The 23,161-nt window shown below is 43.6% G+C and overlaps 1 protein-coding gene across 2 annotated transcripts; it reads left to right on the top strand.

Moving 5' to 3' along the window:
• Window positions 1-4,987: 4,987 nt before the first annotated feature.
• Window positions 4,988-22,621, top strand: LOC134394147 (Krueppel-like factor 15). Of its 2 annotated transcripts, none has more exons than XM_063119342.1 (3): window positions 4,988-5,044; window positions 12,686-13,727; window positions 21,456-22,621. In XM_063119342.1, the coding sequence occupies exons 2-3, from the start codon at window positions 12,787-12,789 to the stop codon at window positions 21,637-21,639; spliced, it is 1,125 nt and encodes a 374-aa protein (XP_062975412.1). In that variant the 5' UTR covers window positions 4,988-5,044; window positions 12,686-12,786; the 3' UTR covers window positions 21,640-22,621. The 2 variants fall into 2 exon arrangements, with proteins under 2 accessions (XP_062975412.1, XP_062975422.1); XM_063119352.1 differs by lacking the exon at window positions 4,988-5,044 and adding an exon at window positions 9,591-9,688.
• The last annotated feature ends 540 nt before the right edge of the window (window positions 22,622-23,161 follow it).

The raw sequence follows: 23,161 nt of genomic DNA, 5'->3' as shown, positions 1-23,161 counted from the left end.
GTGGTGCTATAAGATGTCCTAGGTCTTGGAAACATTCTGATTTTTAATGGCACCATAGTTAGGATTTTTCCGCAGACACTTTATTTTGTGGGTTTTACCTAGCCCTCGGGTTACTGTCAGTGAATCAATTCCATCTATAATCCTACATTTTGGGGCATGAATCCTAGTCTAGTGGTCCAGTAATTACCTCTCTGGCACAGCCCTTTGCCAGGCGTGTTAACCTTGGAATCTGGGTCTTATTCACCAACCTGGTCTTCCACGGGCATGCTTAGCTGATGTACACGAGTCAGCTCAGACTTCCATTCATCTAGACCAGGGGTGGGCAGAAAGATTTCCACATGTTTTGGATGTCCGTTCCCAGCATTCTGACAACTAGCCATTCTGGCAGGGGCTTCTGGGAGCTGAACTCGAAACCATCTGGAGATCTACCTTCTGCACACCCCTGGACAACCTGCACCGCCTTTTGGCAATTCTGAATAGTTATTCATCATATGTTTATATACTACCCTTAAGCAGAGCTTCCATGGCAGCTTACAAAAACAAGATAAAATACAAATAAAATTTAACAAATAACATGTGTATCAAAATACTTTTAAAAGCTTAAGAAAATTAAATGTGCCTCTTCCTGGCACTAAAAATATAGCACTGAGCCTCTCTGGAGAGAAAGTGAGTTCCACAAATGAGGCACCATGGCTGAGAAAGCTCTCTGGTCATCGCCCGCTTGCCTTCAGATGTTGAGGGCACTTGAAGGAGATTTTCTGAAGATTACTTTAAAGCACAGACAGGTTGGTGTGTGAGCAGGTATTCCTTCAGGTACCTAAGTCCAAAGACATCTAAGGCTTTAAAGGTAAACATCAGCATTTAAAATTTGGCTCCTTTGGGCCATTACTGGTGACCAATTTGGGCTTTGGAGATGCAGATATTCTGTCTCCAAAGCTAGGATCTTTTGCTTTTTTTACATGCGGTTGTTAATCCATTGTATCTACTTTCACTTTAGTCACACAATTGATATCTGAACACTACGTGAAGAGCGTTTCCTTTCCTCTATATGGCACTGTGGTATAGCAGAATAGTGCAATTATACAAGTGGGGAAAGCCCTTTCTTTTGCTTTCACAAATTATACCATATTTTCCCTACTCTTAAAAAAGAAAAAAAACCTTGCCAAAAATTATTTTTAAAAACAGAAGCAAACCTGGAGGGGCACATCATTGTCTAAAGAACCCACAAACATCTGTTAAGTAGGAAATGAGTGTACAATAAATGCTTCGTGTAGAAAAACCCTATTTCTCTAAATGCTGACGGTGGGAGTGGTGAATGGGAATGAGTGACAAGCAGGTCCACTTTCTATTCCTAAGGCACATTTTATGAGGGGCTCTCTGTAACACTGTACTTTGATGGTGAGAGGCAGGCGGTTAGTATAAGGCGGTCCCAGCATTAGCTTTGAAGTCTCCCAGGACAATCAGTCTGTGAGTCCTCAACACCAAGGCTACCCCTGTCAGCTCAGGCAGAGAGGCTGCTGGGTGTTAAAGCAGGAGAATCCCCAATTTGTCCCAATTGCCCAGCACAAAAGTTTAAACAATCGACACACAGCTGGACCAGAGGCCTGGAGAGAGAACCTTATCTGATTAAAAGTATCATGCATGAAATTGTCTGAAAGGTCCATCTATGGTATTTCACCTGTTATCACTTGATGCTGCTGTTCAGTGACAAACATGTATGTGTGAACTAGCCCTCATTCTACCACCCAGTCTCATTTGTAAACCAGTTTGGGGCACAATCCTATCTGGATGCCCATCAGCCTCCAAACTCAGAGGCTGACAAGTATCCTATGCATAGCGGGAGGAGTGTGGAAGAGATTGCCGTCTGTGCTTCCCTGCACTGTGTTTTAGCTAGACAGGCACTTTCACCCATCTAGCTGAGGCATCAGGGAGTGAGAGGGAAGGAGGCTGGGGCGGCTGGAGGATGGTTTGTAAACTGCCTGCCCGGGTCTCTTCTAACCTCCAGAAAACCGTCCCCTTTCCTTTCTTTCTGAGCTCGCATTTGCAGGCTCATAGAGGCAGCCATGGCGGTGCTTTCCATGCCAGCTGTGAGGGCAAGGGGGGTGGGGAGAGCTCAGAGTCCTGAATCCAAGGTTGGAGCACTGTGACTTCAGGTCCAGGAATCCAAACTATTCTATGCTCCGCCCCCAGACACTGTCTAGGGGCCATAGGATTGCTCTCTTAGCCTGTGTGTACTTATTTTTGTTTATTTCCTAAACTAAACACCACCTTCAACACCAATTGGCATTCCCAGGATGGAGATATGTATGAATGCCCTCCCCTTGGAGGCCCGACTGGTACCAACACTGATTTCATTTCGACACCAAGTAAAAACATGGCTTTTTAATAAAGCCTTTAATGGTTAAACTCACTAAGATGGCACATTGTTTTAACTGTTTTGTTAAATTATATATTGTTTGAACTGGGTTCAAGGTTTAATTTGTTTTTAGCTGTGTATATTTATTGTTTTATACTGTATGCTTTTATCTGTACACTGCCCTGAGATCCTAATGATATAGGGTGGGATATAAACGTTTTAAATAAATAAATAAATAAATAAATATCACACAGACATGCTGTGACGTCACCAGCCCTTTACACTAGGCCCATCGCATAAACCCTTCTCAGGCCAAGCACCACCACTTGAAAACCTGAGGGAGGGTTAAATAAAACTTGTCCCCTAGCTATGAGGGAAACAGGTTTAATATAGGATCTTTCTGAATATACTGTGGGAATACTCTGGTGTGGGTGTTTAATAACTGTAAGGCAGGTAAATAATGCCAAGCTGACATGTGGTATTTGGTAGCTAACAAAATAATAGTAAGTTTATTGTTGTTTAAAAGCTTTAAATCAAAATATAATTCTTTCAATCCTGCCTGATCTAAACTCTCCACACACCAACTACCTCACTCCCTTCACATCAATCCTAAGTCCCTAGAATCCAAACTCTTCTTACTCTATAACTAAACAACTCTCCTCACACACACTCAAACTCACATACATACCCATCACAAACTTCCAACACCCTCCTTATATACTCCTTTCCCCACCACCTATTACATCATAAACCACACCCACTCAGTTCTAACATCCCATACTTACCAGACATACTAATCTTAGACATATACAAGATAATCAATTGTGGAGTAATGGCACACATGCACACACACTGCAATCATTTATGCCTGTTTTAGTCCCACTGATGCCAATGCAGCAACTTCTTGAAATTGTGTGCAAAATACAAACCTGTTGCTGACTTGGAAGAACAGACTAAATGTTTCAGGCCATCAAAAACGATTGGCTGTTCCCTGTCTTGGGGGCACTACCTGTCAAAACATGCAGTTTAACTGTGGCAGAAATCTGGGCAGTTCCAGAAATAAATTAAAGAAGAATCGGGACTGCTAGCAGCCTGCAGAAGAGAAGCTAATGATGGAAACATCTCATTACCATTCTCAGTAAACTAATTGGGGGCCACATTCCAGTGGTAAGTGGGGCCGGAAGGAAAGGAGGGCGGGCCAAAATACCAGCACGTTTTAGTTCTCTGCATATGTAACTAAGCTTTAGGAAAGGCTTTACAAGTTTCTGGAATGGGATAAAAACTCCACAAAAGCAGGGGAAACACTAAATGATTAGTGGTTGCTGGGAAAGGGCTGGGGCAAGGGAAGGCGGGTGGCCATCTAGAGGTGCCCCAAAAGCTGGGTTAGTTCCCAAGTGGGAAGGGGGGGGGGTTTAAGGTTATGATTTGCCCTAGGATGACCAGAATGAGTTTGAGCATGGCTGAGCAGGGGAAGGGAGTTCCAACACACTATCCACGCTGACCTTGTGCATGCAATCCTAAACTCATTTACTGGGAGAAAGGCACACTGAACTCAGTGGTCTTTCTTCTGAGTAAACATGTATAGGCTTGCACTGTAAAGCACACAATAAGGGTGCAATCCTTTGTGTATTTACGCAGAACTGGGGGATGTATTTATGCCAGCTGGGGAATGCTGGGAGTTATAGGATTTCCCCCCACAGTCTTAAACATGCATAGGATTGCGCCCTAAACCGTTCTTGTATATGTATCCTTGTTTCTAAATTAATAACTACTTGTGCAACTCATAATGAACCATTCACTTAATGGTTGCATGTAAGTTACATATATTAATAATTAGTTCTTTCTGTTCCTTCCACCAGTCATAGGGCAGATGAAGCTGAAACCTTAAGGGCTCAATCCTATGCATGTTCAACAACAACAATTTATTTTTTATTGCCAGTCCAGGTCCGGGCCGATTCAAAGTGCTGGTATTAACATTTAAAGCCCTAAACGGCTTGGGGCCAGGCTATCTGAAGGAACACCTCCTCCCATATGTACCTGCCTGGTCCCTAAGGTCGTCCTCAGGGGTCCTTCTTCGCGAGCTCCTGCCAAATTTTATATTATGGTTTTATAGTGTTGTTTTATATTTTGAATGGTTTTAATTTTTGTGAACCGCCCAGAGAACTCCGGCTATTGGGTGGTATAGAAATGTAATAAATAAATTAATAACTAAATAATTTCCTACAACTCCCAGAATCCCCCCGCCAGCATGTAGGACTTCTCTCTCTCTCTCTCTCTCAACATGCAATAAGGCTTGCACCCTCGGGCTGCTTATCTGGAAGAAGCGAGTCTCGGCGCAACCAACGGGAACGGATTCAGGGAGTATTTGTGACAGGCCGAGGTGTTATAAAAGATCACGAAGTGTTGGTTCTCGGCGCAACGTCGCGGGGCGCGCGTGACGGCCCTGTTCTCTGCAAGCTAGCGCCACGTGGTTCTGCGACTCGAGTGGGATGAAGGCAGGGCCAGGCGAGCCCCTGCACCAGTTGTCCAATGGGGCAGCTCGGATGGAGCCAAGCCCTCGAGTGGGCGGGCCCGCTGTTCCGGCTGCCACCTTCCCTCAGATCATGTGAGCAGAAAGCGAGCGAGCGAACGAGCGCGATAGAAGCGGACGGAGAAGGGGAGCGCGCCGCTGGCAGCTGGGCGACGATGGTAAGGGTTAATTGGGCAGCTGCGCTGGCGTGGACGGCGAAGATTGGAGCCGGAGAGGCCGCATGGAGCTGGGCATTTGTTGGGAGCGCATTGCGTGGGCTCCGTGGCATATTAGACACGGCAGCTTCGGGTGCATTTCTGGTGCCGGAGTCGGAGCGGACCTTTTTTGGGCAAGCGTGGGGGCGATGGGGCTTCAATGAAGAATTCACCGGGTGAGTGCATTGAAAGGGCGAAGCCTTTTACTCACGAAACATCACGTCACCCCGTTCTTTTCAACGCGCCCTCCCATGCCTAAATCATAATGGGGGGGGGGGGAGGGAGGTACGGTCTTTCTCTGTCCCAGCTGGCTGAGCTGGGCAAAGGAAATCAGGATTCCCTTGATGCATCAGGCGAGACGATGTTTGTGACCTGTTTGCTGATGGGTGTGATTTGCAGTTTGGCAGATTTTTCCTACTGAAATCGTGGAAGCGGATCAGCCGTTTATAATTAAGACCAGCCAAGAGCGCAATCCTATGCATGTTTAGGCAGGAAAAAAAGTCCCACAACTCCCATTATTTCCCAGCCAGCCAGAATGCTGGGAGTTGGGACTTTTTTCCTGCCTAAGCATGCATAGGATTGCGCCCTAAGTTATTTTGCAGCGCGAGTGGAGAAACTAAAAAGCAAAACAAAGACACCTTGTGAACTTCAGGCTTTAAGTGGCTCCCGCTGACCTCCGGAACAGGAGGAAAATCTGGATTTCTTGCGTGCGAGTGACTGACGAATGGCTTTTTCAAACTGATCCTCCATACCACGAACGCATTAATTCAGTAATACAGGCTATATAGCCCTCTCTCGTCACGTTGACAAACCTAATCGGGGCTTTTAAAAACGCAGGAATCCAGCCGAACGGGCTCAACTTCTCAGGGCAGAGGTTTTGCAATCGTGTGGAGCAGTGGAGGTTGGTGGCTTCGATTTCGGTGGGGCTGTGAAGCCATTCTGGGTTTCAGTGAGAACCAGCCAGAGCTCTATCCAAGGTGCTGAACCCTATGCCAAAACTTATGTTCAGCACCTTGGATAGCTTCTTTAGAGTTCTGGCTGTTTCTGACTGAATCCCAGAATGGGTTCACACACCCGCCGAAATCGGAGCTACCAGCCTCCACTGGCGTGAAGCGAGGAGCTGCTGAACGCGAGTAACTCGAGCCGCTGGTCTCCGGGTGAGACGACCTTGCGCGGCCCTATCAGAAGCGCGGAAATGTGTTGATTGACGGCGGAGCTGACCCATGCCGCTTGATTGGAGAACGGGAGTCCAGGTTGCCATGAGTGGTGAGAGGGGAGCGTAGTAAGGGAGTAGTAGTCTTGTCACACGGCCGGCGAGTCAGCTGAGCTTGCGCTCGGACCCCTTCGCGTGCGCTATCTTTGACCGGGAAGCGCATTCTTTCCGTCTGAGCAGCTCGCAGGGTATGAAGAGTCAAAGATCATGCGGATCCTGAATGGGCGCATGGCCTTTGCGATTCATATTTCATGCCTTTCAACACCGGAGAGATGAAAATAGGGTTTCACTAGGAAAAGATTCGGGGGCCAGACCTACAGGTCAGTATCTGCATAAAATTTGCATATGCTAATATATATGCATACATGCATATTTAGAAGTTGTGACTAGGATTTATTTAAATTTCACAAAACGCAAAGCCCCAGCCAATTGGCATTTCAGCCAAATCGCCTCAAATAAAATAAAAATGTTCAGTTAATTTGCACCCTGCTCCAGATCATCCCAAATGAGAAGTTCTTTGTTAGTTGCAATTAATTTACAATGGTGTGGAAAAAATGCAAGAAAAGAGAGTGATTGGTCTTTTTTTCATGAGTGTTACACACACGTACAACACTGTAAAAATGGAAATTAAGCTAAACAAAAAATATCCATTGACACAAATAGACCCTGCAGGCCCAAGCCTTAGGCCTATGTCACTTGCTTTCTCCCTCCGGCACACAAGCCAAGGAGAGAGAGAGCAAACGCGCCTTAGACAAGAAATGCCCCCTAGACAAGAAGCCCCCCCCAATAGCTAGATTTCTGTGGTTATGTGAAGGAAATGCACATTTCACCTGCTTGTCCCCTCATATTTTAGTCCTTTTGTGCATCCCTCCTCTAATTATTTTTCCTGGTTTGCCACTGGCTATGCTGTGCCGGTGGAGGGTAACAAATCCAGCACCGATAGGGGAGACCTTCAAATGCTACTGCAAGAGCTTTGTTCGTCTTCAGCCTTACGCCTACCCTAGGCCTCATACAGACTCTCCAGGTCATCCCGACTTTGTGCTAATAATAATACACACAGACCACCCATCTTTACAAGCGCTTGCTCTGTTTTTCTTTCTGTCTTACGTAGTTTTACCAACTTTCTCATTCCCTTAGCCCAGCCTTCTGGTGCCCTCCCGATGTGTTGGGAGTTGTAGTCTTGCCACATTCTTTCCCTCTGACTATACTTATAATCTCCCTGACCCCTGGCAGCCTGAATTTACACACCCATTCCTACTTTCACTAAGAGTAGATTGCTATTTTCTAATGTTGTCCTCCTCCCTCTCCAGGCCAATCTGCTCCCATTTCTTTCTACCCACCCCACTTATTTCATTCATTTTAAACTCATACACACATTTCCAACCATGCAGACAAGCCATACAGCTTCTTGCTGGGATACCTGCAATTCCCCCACTCTAGGCTGAGGCTCTCAATCAATACACCAGCTGATTGATTCATTCCCTTCTGGCTAATAACAGCTATTTCAGTTCTCTGCTCTTATTTCTCTCGTTGTCTTGGGAAAATCCCCTTTATGTATTTTTTTTCTCATTGGATGCAATAAACTAGGGTTGGGCAGAAGGTAGATCTGAATCTACTGGTAGAGCTCTGGGTGATTTGCAGTAGATAAGCAAAGATTTCTGACTCCCAACTTAATAATAATAGCAGCAACAGAATGACTCACTCCCCCCAACCTTAAATTATACTGCTGAAATGGGGAAGGCTTGGGGGTAACCAGGAGTGCCTTTTGGTGTGGAAGGAGTGTGGGCTCCATTCACTTCTGCTACCCAAAGCAAATTCTTAAATTCTAAGTGAAGGTCTTTTGCACTAGGCTGCAGTTGCTGGAGCTCAGGGTCCTGTTAAAAACAAACCCATGATCATAGTCTTCTCACCTCAAGCTAATGAAAATGTTATAAAGGTTATGAGCAGACCCACTCTTCTGTTTTTATTGGACAAACTGAAGGGTCATTTATCCTTTGCACAAAAGACTAAGACCCAATATAGAGACTTAAACTTAGTACTTTACCAGGTTTTTCACTTAGCAGGTTGATAGTCTCAGATTTCCAAACTAAACCAACATTAGCAATGGACCAATGGACAAAAGCATTAAATTGTTCCTTTACAGAAAAGGCTACTGTGAAATTAATGATAACATAACCCTTGTGAACGATAGGTATGTGCCAAGATTAACATTACCTGAGATAATACAGTGGTTCTTGCCCAATGTTCTCAAAAGCCTTTACAAGCCTTCAGTTAACCACGATCTTTAATGTATTTATTCTTGCAACACCCCTGTACAAGAGGGCAAATGTCTTTTATAACTTTAACAGATGTAAGAACCGAAGCACAAAAAGTGACAGAACAAAAGCTTTTGACCCAAGTTTTGCAAATCTGAACCCGGCACTATGCCTTAATGCAGCCTCTCCCAACCTGGTGCCCTCCAGATGTTTTGAACTACAGTTCCCATCAGCCCCAGCCAGGATAGCCAATGGTCAGGAATGCTGGGAGCTGAAGTGTAAAACATCTGGGGGACACCATTTGGAGGAAGACTGGCACAATCCTCCTGGCTGCCAGATTTCCCCCACTAAGACAGTGTTCCTTTAAGGCTTCTGTAAAGATTTCTTGAGCCATTTCCAGAAAGCACTAATTAGCTGGGCATATTTACGTTTACAGAGGATTAAATAAATTAATGTTTTACATTTCTTCAGGTGCCTGAAGGGGTCATAAAAGGACCTCTGTTGTAGAGCAGGTACATAGGAAGCTTCCTTCCACTGGGTCAAGCTATGTATTCATCTATCCAGTGTTGTGGCAATAGCCTTCCGGGGTCACAGGCACAGGTCTTTTCCTTGTCTGGGCTGGTTTGGGTTTTCATGACTTCCATGAGAGCCACAGCTCTGTCTTAAATTATATCGGACCCAATTCATGTGGGAGGGCATATTCTGGATTTGGTTTTCTGTATTGGTGGGTACAGAGCCCGTGAGATTCTATCATTGTGGACAGATGCCATAGTTTTAACAGAATTAGGGATGAATGCAGGTAGAATGCAGCTTGTGGCCAAACTTCTTGGAGGCCGTATCATTAGTGGCGTAGTTATAGCTCTCTGTTCATTTGCCTCATTGCAATGGGGATGAAGCTTACTGACAAAACTAGGCAGAGCAACAGGTAAACTCCACTCTCAGATACAAATCTTTCTCAGAAGTGCCTACATTTATTAAAGCCCAACATGTTTCATAATCAGGGCTAAAGAGTTTACTTTTGCAGATTGCTAAATGTCTCTAAGGAAGGAAAATTTATTTCCCAAAATGCATCACTTTTGCTACATTTAGGCACTTCTGAGAGTGGTTTCTCCCCTGGTCTCTGTGCCTTTTCCTTTTCAGGTAAGCAAACACATATACAAAATATATGGACAACCATCTGTCAGGGATGCTTTAGGGTGGATTCCTGCATTGAGCAGGGGGTTGGACTAGATGGCCTTGTAGGACCCTTCCAACTCTGCTATTCTATGATTCTATGATTGTATGAAAATCTATGTGTGCTCCATCAAGTATGAAGGGAGGTTGCATGCATTTTCCATCCCAACCTTTAAAATACACATAAGATTTTAAAAGTGGATCATGATGAACACACACACGTCTTTCATGCCTCCTAAAAATATCGTGCAACTCAGCCCTGACAAGGTCCACAACATCTTCACCTCCTGCCAGAAAGCTGTTGCTCTCAAAGCCCTAATGCAGCAGGCTGGGAATGATGGGAGTTGCAGTTCAACACATCTGGAGGGCACCAGGTTGGGGATGCTGCCTTAACATAATCTTAAGATTTTAAGAACCCACTTTTCAAAAGAAAAAAAGCAGGACAGGGGAAAGAGGCATATAATTAAAAACAGGGCTTTAGCAAGTGTCATCTATTCATCAGTGTAACAAAGCTAGTGAAGGTAACGATCAGGTTTTAGCTCTATAGGGTCTCTAGTTTAAGCTGTAGTCGTCTCATGGGTGGGGGGGAGAAGGAAATGCAAAGAACAGATTCAACAAACACTGGATTTAATTTCATCAGAAGTTGCTACCAAAACATCCTAGAGGGAAGGAAAAACAAGATTGTTTCCTCCCAATCATTTCACTTGGAATGGGTGTTGATTTAGATTTAGTGTGGGATTAAAAGACACTGTCCAACTGTTGTGAATGGTGTTATGAAATGGATTGAGCAATGCCAGGTCTTTGACCCACACGTTGCCTTCGGCAGGCATCAAATACTTTTAAGTTCTGCTCCCTTAAAGGTTGGGTGTGTTTATTCAGGAATGCTTCCTTGAATATCTAGTTAGAGTTCCAGAATTTGGGAAGATAGTAATAGCAAAACAAGACAAATCTGAAGAAATTCCATGTGTTCCATGATCTTCTTTGTTTTTATCTAGGCTCCCCTCCCCCCTTGGCCCTTGTAATTTTGCCTTGATGTAAAATGAACAAATATTCTAGGTAAACTTCCAGTGCACAGATTCTAAATGGTTCATTATAACTTTTAAAGTTTTATTCAGAAATTAATACAGACTATCCATTTTTGAGAAATTACCTGACATTTTCTAACTGGAACAAAATGGGGAAACTATTAATGGGAAAATACGATTTTCCCAGGCAAGGTATTTTAGGTGAAACAATTTCTTTTAATTCCTTTGTCATATGCAGGTATTGTGTATCCACCCCCCACCCAAAGAAATGTTCTCTAGTCTTCAGTCTGTTAAGCCCTCCAGGTACATCTATATGGTTCTAAATTAGTGCATTCAATATGCTGGGTTGCTTATGGCTGAAACATGTTTTTATGTGGGGTCAATAATTCTCAAACAGATTCTTGTTCAAATCTATTTACAGAAATGTGGGTGTATCATCTCTTATTTTTCAACATTTCCAGCTATGGATACTACTGGAGATTTTAACGGGAGAGAAAACGAGGTTTGAAAAGCTTAGAATTAGTTGATATTTAATAGTAATCAAAATAATAAAGCTTTATTTGTATGACCATAGGTACAAAAGGTACAAATATATACACAGTGCAATCTTTTACTTTCAGGCATGTTGGTTAGGATTGTAGTCATAGACAAGCCTCAACACTTCTAAAAAAAAACCCACATAGATAAATAAAAATTACTATAAATATCAATCATTATACTCCCAATCAACTGTATGCAGATTTTGGCTCGATCCTAAACAAAAACTGCTGCTGTCTTAAGAATCTCCCTTTCCCACTGGCCAAAAATGAAATAGATCTTCTGATGTTCTGACCAGTGGATTTCCCACCCACTTCTAAAAACAGGCCAAGAAATTAGATGATATTTAATATTCTTGACTTAACACTCAACAAATTTTCTTTATCCCGCAAAGTCAACTTTCAGGAATGAAACTTGAAATTCACATTATAAAATCCAAATGATTGCCCAATTTGAAATTTTTGCCAAATCTTATTCCAGTGCTAGTGTCTATATAATGAATTTGTACAGGAGACCTGGGCACTGTGTCTTCTGGGCCTTGTTAGTTCCACAGCAGGCCACGTGGCTGATGAGGACCAGTTCACGGCTGCTGTAGACTGTACTGTTTGCCCTGCGAGTGGGCTGCTCTCTTTGCCAGAAACAGGACATGCCTTTCCTCTGGGATGCATCCTGCTTGACTACTAAACTAGGAGCACAAACATGCCTAAGAGTTAAACAGTTGGTTCAATCCAGCAAGGGGTATCTGTGTTTGGAAACAAGGTTCTGCATGTGTAGTAGATAGGTGCACATCTGAATGCATATTTGCATCTGTACTGCAGTGCTCATTCAGTCTACATTGAAGAGGCTGGCTAGGTCTGTTGATGCAACTTCTTGCATATGCCTAGGATTAGATTGTGGCTTCTAAATCTAAGGAGCCTGGCTGGACTTTTTCTTATTGCTTTTTCCTTTTTGCAAAGAAAAAGCAATTTCTTTTATCTTAGAATTGGTATGATTATTGTTATTATTTTGGTCATAATACAATAACATTTCCCAATATCAAATTGTACACTGGAACTGAAAGTCAACATTGCATTTGGCTTCAAAATTTACAGAATTCAGGCAAAAGGAACGGCACATCATTGACACAACAGACTATACAGGCAGAAGATGGTTTTCTTAGGAATTTGCTGCTAACTGGAATTATTAGGAATTTGCTGCTACACTGAAGAAATGTAACCCTGGATAATACTGTGGTAGATTCCAAGGATAATGTGATAATGTTAACGGTAGAATTTGTTTGTATATTAAATATGTCCTTCTAATCTATCACCTACTAGTTCTGCTTCTGCTAGGACCTAAAGCTTTCTGTGTTCCCTGTATTTCTTTTTTTAGTAAGTACCTCCTTGTGGTTGTCTTCTTCCAGGTGGATCTATAGCTTTCCAAACGTCATTGTTTTCAGCCGAGCTACTTAATAGTTATATATACGGCGGTCAATACACCTTTTATGAGGAAGGAGACCAACCAATGGTCTCTGTAAATCATAGCAGACTGGTATCTACTTCAGGCCCATTGATTGCCTCAGCTTCTCTTCAGCTAGACAACACTTCAGGTACTCTCGAGCCTGAGATGCCACCATTAAATCTGCTGCAGGAGTTCAGTAGGGAACAAGAGCCTAACCCAGCAGTCATCTCCAACCTCATCTGTTCATCTGAGATGGGTGTCTCGCTGTCTAAGGTAAAAAAGGAGGTGGAGAAACCACAGACTACCATCTATGAAGCTTACCTGAAGCTACCCAATTTCTGCCCAGAACTCTCCAGGGATTTCATCCCTACGCTGGAGGAGATTGAGGAGTTCCTGAATGAGAAGAAGACACTTCTCAAGGATGAGCTGAATGACAAACAGCCAGTAGGAGGACAGTTTGAGATAAAATCTGAAACCAACTTGGGCAGCCCCGGGGAACAATCTGATCCTAGAACTGCTCTGGATGAAGGCCTCTCAAACTCTGCTCAGGCCGGAGTGGCGACTGGTGGTGCAAGCATACCAGGAACCATGGGGACTACCCCTGTTGTCCTTCAGATCCAGCCCATCCAAGCGAGCGAAGAAAGCTCATCTACCCAGAACCCTATTTGTGGTGGTATCAGGGTGGCCCAATTGGTCATCAAAATGCAAGGCCAGAGCCTGACAGTTCTTCCTCAGGTCATCCAAAGCCCTATGGCAGGCACAGACCAAAAGTATGTACGAATAGCCCCTTTGCCTGTGGTGCTGAGGCCTGGAGTTCTTGGAAGCACAAAGAACATAGAGGAGTCCAAGGTCCCCAAAGCCTCCTCTTCTGTCATCCGGGTCCACAAATGCACACATCCTGGCTGCACCAAGATGTACACCAAGAGTTCTCACCTCAAGGCACACTTCCGGCGCCACACTGGGGAAAAGCCGTACACCTGTACGTGGCCTGACTGTAGCTGGAGGTAAGTCTGTCACAATGCAAACTGCCTTCCAAATAGAACTCTCCAGTCTTTTGATTCTGCATTTTATAGGTCACCTGTCTTGCTTTTAACATAATCCATTGCTCAATAAAGCTTCTGAGATAAGATTAACTCTCTTGAGGTATTGTAATCGCTTTAATTGTTTCTCCCAGCCAACAGTGCAACTTAAAACATGTTTCCTCAGAAGGCTGTCCTGCTATGTTCAACGGGGCTTATTTCCCAGTAAGTATGTTTATATTTAGGACTGCAGCCTAAGTGAAGTTAAAAAATAATTAAAAATGTATTGCCTTAACTGAAACACACACACTGAGCTCAGTCCACTGGGAGTTTCTGTACAAGCTTCATTGAAATAGATGGGAGCTGGGCAGGAGCACTTTAATAATACCATCTGTTCCATTTTGCAAGAAACAACTCTATTAAAAATCACATATTTAGTCAATAGTGAGCGACACTGTTAATTGCTGTAATTTTGTTAGCAATTATTGTTATTCTTTTATCTCTTGGTCTGAGACGGACCGATTCTCCCTCACACACACACACACACACATACACACTGCAGTGTTGCCATTCTTTTCTCCCTCTCGCTGACAAGGTTTTGGTGCCTGTTACAGCGGCCTGACAGGTCACAACTAACAGTTGATCATTTTCTTTGGGAGAAGGACCACAGTTCAGTGGTCGAGCATATGGTTTGTATGGAAAACACCCTAGTTTCAAGCCCTGGCATCTCCCTCTAGAAGTGGGAACAACCAGTGTCGGAAACCATGAGGAACTGCTGCTGATCAGCATAGACCAGCCTTCCTCAACCTGGTGCTCTCCAGACAGTTGGACTACAACAGCTGGCTGGGGGATTCTGGGTGTTGTAGTCTAACCCATTTGGAGGGCACCAGGTTGGAGAAGGCTGGCATAGACAGTACTAAGCTAGATAGACCAGTGGAGCCAGGGCTTGCAAGTGACATGGCCCTGACCCTTCTTGATTAGCTAGGGTGACCATGTGGAAAAGGAGGACTGGGCTCCTGTATCTTTAACAGTTGCATAGAAAAGGGAATTTCAGCAGGTGTCATTTGTGTGCATGCAGTACCTGCTGACATTCCCTCTTCATCACAACAGTTAAAGCTGCAGGAGCCCTGCCCTCTAGTCCAATACAAAAGAGGGCAGGGCTCCTGCACCTTTAACTGTTGTGATGAAGTGGGAATGTCAGCAGGTGCTGCAGGCATATGTCATTTATACAACTGTTAAAGATACAGGAGCTCTGTCCTCCTTTTCATATGGCCACTGTAGATTACCAGGGATGCTGACGTCTTCTGCCACCCCCTTCAGAATTCCCTGTTTGCGCTGAGCTTAGCTGCCATTTTCGCAATAGCTGGGGTGGGTGGGAAGAGTTTTCCCAGAAAGCGCGTGTATACACACACACTGTTGTGAACTGCCAAGAAAGCTTCAGCTATTGGGCAGTATAAGAATGTAATTAATAAATATTGTAAGCTATCCCTGTGATAATACGAAGTATTTTGTGGTGGCCTGATCTTGAATGGACAATTAAAACCCATTAGCGTTAAACAAAACAAAACAGCTTTTGGTGAAGATGTGAATTGCTGGAACTGGTTTGGTGATATGGATTAATATACCCCTGAGCATGTTTGGACTCTTCTTAGGGGCATGGCTATGGGGAATATCATGATGCGTGCCTGCACTTCAAAATTTACCATTATACCACTGAATATAAGGCAAATTCCTTATTTCTTAGCAGCACAGTGAAAAGCCTCACATGTTGAATTTTTGCTTGTTGACATGCAACTGTCTAAAGGCATAAGAGCCCTGCTCTGCCAGGAGAAAAGGTGGTAACACTAGCCTCCCCATCCCATGGCATTGTGCCCAACATACTATTTCAATGGCTGCATGAATAACTTTGCGGCTTTGCCTCCAGTTTCTGCTTTTTCCAGATTTCCTTCCTTTAGTAGATTGGCTGCAGCCCCACAAGCTTCTATGTTCAGGGGTGCCTAGCTGATATCCCACATACAAGCTCAAGAGAGCCACAGAGCCGGGTGTTACTCCATTTATACATTTCCTTTATGCTGGTCTTTTGAAGTTACAGGACACATCTTAAGGGGTGAAGTTTGCAAAGCCTTGAAAGATTTCATTTGTGTTCATGCCTGCTGCACATGAATCTCTTTTGCAAGCAGGTGCCTCTCTTTAAATCTTAAAAGCCTCCAGCTGTCATCAGCAGAGACTTTCAAAATGTGGAGAGACTCCCACAGACAAATGTGCCATTGCCTGAGCTTGCAGGAAGCTTTACAAGAATCTCTCAGAGCCATGTGCTGTTTGTCTCAGTGACTGCTTGTGGCAAGTGGAAGATGGTGAAAGGTCCATCTTGTTTTCAAAATTGGGTTTTGCGCATTCAAACGTTTTCTACACGAGGCATTTATTGTGCACTCGTGATTCCTTACTCATGGTTGTTTATGGGTTGTTTAGACAACGTCGTGATCCTCCGTTTTTGCTTCTGTTTTTTTAAGAGTGCTTTCGTTGTTTTTTAGAGCTTGGAAAATGGGGGTATTATTTTTGAAAGCAAAAGAAAGATAGTTTCCTATTTGTGTAATTGCTATATTCCACCATAGCACAGTACCACCTAGAAGTTATGTAGTAAAAGAGTAGGAAAAGAAAAGCTCTTAGTGTAGCGTTCAGATCTCAATTTTGCAATTAAACTGAAAGCAGATACAGGGAAGAACAGCCTCATGTAGAAAAGCTTTCAGTCTCCAAGGATGCCAAAGAGGGGGGAAGGGTAGGGACTGGAACTATCTTCCCACCAGCACCGCCAAATTAACCCAGACATGTGCATGTCTACTTCTGCTCTTATCTAGAAACCCTAACTGTACAGAGTGAGAAAAGGAGGCTGAGTCCTGTGGGGAAAGACCATAGCAGACTGCATGCTTAGAACACCGAAGGTCTTGGGTTCTTTCTCTTGCATCGCCATTTAAAAGAGAGAAAGAGAGAGATTCTGATAGCAGATAATGTAAAAGACTGAGAACCCAGAGAGACTCTGCCAGCAGAAAAGTCTGCCTTTTCCCAGTTGTGGTGCCCTCCAGATGTCCCAGGCGCTGTCTGCACAGCACCGGGTTGACACCATCTCCTTCTTCAACCTCATGGGTTGACACCATCTCTCTCTTCAGCCTCACGCTATCCCTCTCCCAGGGTGGCATCGGTTAATCCCGAGGAGGGAGCATGGGGTTTCTGGGTGGCCATCTGTGTCCCGGAGCCACCCTTGCCTTCTTCCTGGTGGAAGGCGACCAATTGCTGGATCGACCCCAGAGCAATGTAACACGGTGGAAGCACTGTATTGACATGGCTGCCGTTGATGTCAATACAGTTAAATCCCCCCCAAAGACAGGATTTACCCCAACTTTTTCATATCGCAACATCCCAGGGAAGTCCTGCGGTGGCTGCGAAGCTGCATTTGTGTCATGTCACCGACGTGGTGCAGATCCACAGCAACCACAGGGCTTTCCCCACATATAGATGGCCCCCTGGACTACACCTCTCATCAGCATTGTCAAGCCCACCCCCTGCCCTGAGTTCCTGCACTTTCATTGCACTTTGACCCTCCCCTAGTAATGTCCAGTTCCTTAACTCGAACCAAGGCCACCACTGGCAGTTGGAGAAACAATGTGGTGTCCTCAGAGCAACTGAAAAAGTCACGGTAAAAGGATATTACGAAAAAGCACAGTTTCGGGTGGCGGCGGGGAGCCTGATGTGGCTGTGAGATGGTGGCTGTTTCATATAGACAACAGAGCGCCACTACGCAGCCATGACGAGGTATACAGGGTATATAGGCAAGCACACAGAATAGGCATTTCAACCTTTTGGAAAGGGGAAAAACTGCACAAACGTTGGGACAACACCGAAAGATGGGCAGTTCGGGGATCGAGGTATGGCTAGTAGGGGAACCCTGGAGGGCTGCATTTGGGCCCCAAGGATTTGGTTCTACACTCCTGCTCAAGAGGGTCCTTGAGATCTTGGCTGATCTGCTTCCTTCCAGCTTCTTTGTCTGTAATGACCTGAGGCTTTGGAATGTATTCCTGCTTAACTGCAAGAAGTCAGTATTTTTCCTCTCCTCTTAGAGCTCTGGCAAATGTATTAGGAATTGTTTGATCTCTGCAGTGCTCTGTAAAAGCAGACTCCTCTGCTGCACTAGATATGAGCTCCAAATGTGGATGGAGCGCGGGGGAGATAATGGTCATAACAAGCTACTAATGCCACATTCTTTTGTACATTATGGATAAGCTCTTCTAATGGCTCCTCCATATGTTTGGGTCACCAAGAATGCACACTTTTAATTAGAGGTCTTGAATTTGTTTCATGCAGCATAACTGGTCTTTTTTGTTTTTGTTTTTAGTGATACCCTTATCTAGTTCCTTAGCTCTGTCATTTCCAATATAAGGGCACTAGATTTTAAAGTATTTTCCCAACAGCCCAGTGAAGTAGAAGAGATCTCATATCCACCACCGAGTGGCATGCAGGGCATCTGTGACTAAACGAGAATCAAACCTGGATTCCTTCATTCCAGGTTAATAGTTACAAAACAATTGTATATTTGCCTTTACCAGATGCAGAAAGTTCTGAATCAAGTTGGAGTTTAAATAACCTTCCTCTCCTAATGGCCTTCCCCTCCTGGAAAAGCCCAGCTGCTGGTTTCTGCGCAGCATCAGAGCCCTCTTCCCTTGGAGAAGATGACAGCATGTGAAGTGGGGAAGGTCCAGTTTTCCCAGATACCCAGCAGGAGAGACTCTTAGCCCCCTTTCCCCACTTGAGTGGGCAACAAATGGCAAATGAGATTGAATGCAAGTATAAAGTGATACACATTGGGGCAAAATATCGTAATCAGACATTCACTGGTAGTGACTAATGTGGTGGTGGTGGTGGGTCTATACGCTGCCACTTTGCCTACTGCTTTTCCCCAAGCCCCACAGCATCACAACTGTGAAGCAGCATCAATAGGTTCACACATGGCAGGAGTGAGCATGGGCTGTCCCACCAGGAAAATTTGCAGCACTGTTGTCAGATGGTGGTAATGGGCAGCAAATATCGAGGGACCAAAAACCCGTGAAAACCCTTTTTTTGTTTGTTTTATGGCAATGCTGCACAACACTGTAGCTTTGAAAACTGGTAGCTGTGCAGCTAACTCATTGAATTTATGAGTTAGACATCATAACTGTCTTTACTTTCATTCCCCAGACTTTAATATCACCATGGTGGCCATTACTAGGCTTGTCGAGCCCACTCCCAGGCCCCTGCTGCACTGGGATCCACCCCTAACTTCACTCTCTTAATCTGAACTGAAGCCACCACTGACAGACGAACAAACAACCATGGTGACATTGGAGCAATATAAAAAATCGCGGTAAAAGGACACATAGAAAAGTCCAGCTTCACAGGGATTAGCAGGATGTAGCTGTGATTTGGCTAGTTACAGCTCTCAGTTGCATGTACTCAGTCAACTGGGCAGGACTGTCACTTCAGACGTAATAGTTTATTCCACTCGTGCATGCATAACATAATAACATATACACTGGCCCTCTGTCGAGCTATTTCTTATGGTTTGAAGTTGCAGAGCAGGAATGGGCAACTTGTGGTTCTCTGGATGTTTTGGCCTACAACTCCCATGATCCCTCACTGTTGGTTTTGCTGGATACGGCTGATGTGAATTGTAGGCCAAAACATTTGGAGGGCCACAAGTTGCTCATTCATCCCTGTTGCAGAGATTCCTGTCAGCCCATAGTTCCTGGTAAAACTGACAAAAGAAAAACTAGATAGAAGGCTGTGGTTGAAAATAACAATGGCACAATAAGGGTGATAACACTCAACCACAAAGGTACTTAGAAATGTAAAAAAGACGCAATATATTAGAGATATGAGTGATATATACAACATATATACAGTTTGTAATTAATCTACAGAACAAATTCTCATAGCTGGTACATATTCTTAAATCCCTTTAAAACAAACCCACCAGTGCAAAACTTCCACAATAACAATTAGTAAAGAAAAGCAGAAACAGAAAATATGTCCAACGTTACCAGCACTGAAGTTCACTATAGTTTTTTACGTTTTTACAAAACTGCCTAAGAGCAAACATTTTTAAACAAATAGTTCAAAAGTATATCACAAATGCACATAAACAGGTGCATAGATAACATTCACAAGGTGTCCGTCAGACATATGTAATGAAGCCTCCAATAAATAGGGCATCTATTAAACATTCATGACAAGACATCCAATAATCTCATAATAATGCGTCTAATAAATAATTTCATAAGGCGACTAATAAACAGTTGTCCTGTTTTGAAAAATCGTCAGTTGGAACCCTCCAACATTGTCACCATATCATTTTCACGTATTCAAACCGCCAGATAATCCTCTCAACTACTTGAAGGCTGATGTGAATTGTAGTCCAAAACATTTGGAGGGCCACAAATTGCTCATTCATCCCTGTTGCAGAGATTCCTATCAGCCCATAGTTCCTGGTAAGACTGACAAAAGAGACATTATTCTTTTATTTTAGGGTTAGCACCTTTTTTGTATGGAGGGCTTCATTCCCTTAGGCATAATCGGCCAAGGGTCACATGTCAGCGATGGGTATGTTTGAAGCCAGGAGTGGGCAGAACCAAAATCAAATGTGGGTGAGGACACCCTTTTCTCTCTCTCTTTTTCTGACAACCCTCTTTCCTCTTCCTCCCTGTCCAGCAGGCTGCCAGGGAGATGTACAGATTAACCTTGCAAGATGTCCAGAATCGATCGCTTGCAGAGGGCTTTTGCAATTAGGCCAAGAGCCATAGGTTGCCTGTTTCTGCATTGTATCTTTCCACTCACAGACACCAGTTGGGTTGAACAAAGGGCCTTTTACAATTAAAAAGGAAAATATCTGTGGGTTTGGGCTGTTTCTGCTATGACTCTTGAGTAGATTGGCAGTGAGATCATGTCTGCTCTGCTCCTGAATTATTATGTAACGTTGGACAAGTTGTGCTTCCTTCTGAGTCTCTCTTTTCCTCTCTCTAAAGAGAAAGTATTTCACAAAAGCACAAGGACTTTGTCAACATTTATCAAGGTCTTTGAGTTCCTTTGTTGGAATGCACTAACGGAACTCGATGCAAAGGCTTAACTGCCGTGGCCCAAAGCTGCTATTGTCCTATGTATGTGCCCTGGTTCATATATGTGGAGAAGGAGGGCGGTGGGAGGCACCAATAACTGGGAGCAATAGAATCTCAAGAGATTCACAAGAATAATGGGCCATTACATCTTTATTCTTGTGAACCCTTAAGATTCCATCCCTCCTGTTCTCTTGGTTCATATACGTAACTCCACATTTATTTAATTATTGCATTTCTATGCTGCCCCAAAGCCAAAGCTATTCATGCTGGTTCATATGCTACACCATCTATAGAACCTTCATGCTGGAGGCTTGTGTGAACCTGTCCTCAGAATTGCACCACATTATGAAGACTCTTGTCTACACCTGTTTTCTAGACATACTTATATGTGGCTTGAAATTAAGAATAGAAATCATGATTTTAGAAGTGGAAAAACATTGAATGCTTGAGATTTGAATGAAAGCACCACCTGCTTCTCCTATATATTGTGGTTTGTCTATGATGACACTCAGTTAAAAACAGTCTTTTTGATTCACATAAATATCCAGTAAACATCTCTTCTTTTGTCTGGCAGGTTTTCCCGTTCGGATGAGCTCTCTCGCCACAAGCGCTCCCATTCTGGACTTAAGCCTTACCAGTGCCAAATGTGTGAGAAGAAATTTGCCCGCAGTGACCATTTATCCAAACATATGAAGATCCACAAAGGGTCATTCAGTTCAGGAAGTAGGACAGCTCAGGGTTGTGTGGGTAATAGTTAACCCTCCCTTCGCTGCCTTGCCAAAAGAAGAATTGCAGTCAAGTCAGAAGACAAATGGAAATATAAAAATTGCTTTCCTTTGGGATTGGAGGAAATAAGGAACTGATTTGTTTAAGGTCTATGGAAACCCCCAAACCTACCTCTATCTAAATTGCCTTACAATCAGGGCTAGCCCACAGTTCAAAGTCTCTGATGCTTGTGAACTCTTGTAAAAATAATAATGACATTTGAGGGGAAAATATGACTATTAAGGATGTTGGGGTGGGCAGGGTGAGATTCTAAGTTTTATATACGAATTTTGGAATAAGGACTGTTTAGGCATTCATTTCTAAGGTTCCTGCCATGGTGTACATGTAAGGTAATATTCAAATATTAGCATTTCTTTTTTGGTTAGCCATCTTTCTGATCACCCTATTACTGACTCCAAAACTGAAATGAACAGGAATCGAAATACCACCACATGAATGTTCACTAAAATTGCAAAAGCAAGTCTCAAAATCTAGAACTGATTTCAAAATTAGGAAATCACATTTCTGTATGAATTCCAAGTTTCTGCTTTGAAAATATGAGCTACACTTTCCTAAAACCCATTATTTTGTCACACACAAACACACACACACACACACACGTTTCATAGCATTCAGCATAATTTGCTATGATTTTAATGATTTGTCTTTAAGAAAATGAATTGTATCTTGGGTTACTATGAATGGTTGCCTTGGCACTTATAGGCCCAATTCAAATGCTTATTCTGAGCTGTAGGTTGCCAGTGCCTGAGAATGGTATCCAAAATTAAATGTGCGCCCATGTTGCTTTTCTTAGAGCAAGTGTTGCGTGGTGAGAAATGTAATCTCTTTTGCCTTTGTAATAAGGCAAGTAAAAATGTACAGCATTTGGCATTCTGCACCTAGCTGATATAGCTCACATGTCTTTTACTTGAGCTCATTTTGATCATTGTTGTTCCACCAGAGCTGCCATATATATCAAAAGTGGTTCTAGTGTAAAGAGGTTGGGCTTACTTTATTTTTCACTTTTGATAACTTTGCTTGTATCCATACAAAGCAGTAACCAGGCGAGATCTACCCCAAGCAGGCTAAAACACTTTGAAAATGGTTTGAAAACTGTATATGGAGTGTGTCATGGGCCCCAACAGTTGTCAATATTGTTACAAATTGGTTGTAAAGCTGTAGTGTAGATCCTGCCCCAGTGAACTTCATGACTGAGTGGAGATTTAAACCCAGGCCTCCCAAGTCCTCTGTTTTAGCCATTTGCCACTCTGCCTCAGACAAACTTCCAAAAGGCAATGTTTCTTTAGTTAAAACAACATAGTCTTGTGGTACCATAAAGATGAAGAAGCATATTATGGCATCAAGCTGCCACAAGACGCTTTGTCATTTTTGCTGCGCGTAACGTGGCTCCTTCTCTGGATGTTGTTTCTTTAGTTACACATTCAACGTTGTTGTTTATGTTGACTCTGCTGCTGTTTCTTCAAAAGAAAGGAATCACCATTTGGGCAAAGGGGA

The sequence above is a fragment of the Elgaria multicarinata genome, chromosome 1, assembly GCF_023053635.1.
Source record: "Elgaria multicarinata webbii isolate HBS135686 ecotype San Diego chromosome 1, rElgMul1.1.pri, whole genome shotgun sequence".
Classification (NCBI taxonomy): Eukaryota; Metazoa; Chordata; class Lepidosauria; order Squamata; family Anguidae; genus Elgaria; species Elgaria multicarinata.
This window is presented reverse-complemented; position numbering and strand designations above follow the sequence as displayed.

Bases quoted from the DNA above. Each gene is read 5' to 3' on its own strand.
- LOC134394147 (XM_063119342.1), top strand. From the start codon at position 12,787: ATGGTCTCTGTAAATCATAGCAGACTGGTATCTACTTCAGGCCCATTG. The intron at 13,728-21,455 runs GTAAGTCTGTCA...TTTGTCTGGCAG, and splicing joins TGGCCTGACTGTAGCTGGAG to GTTTTCCCGTTCGGATGAGC.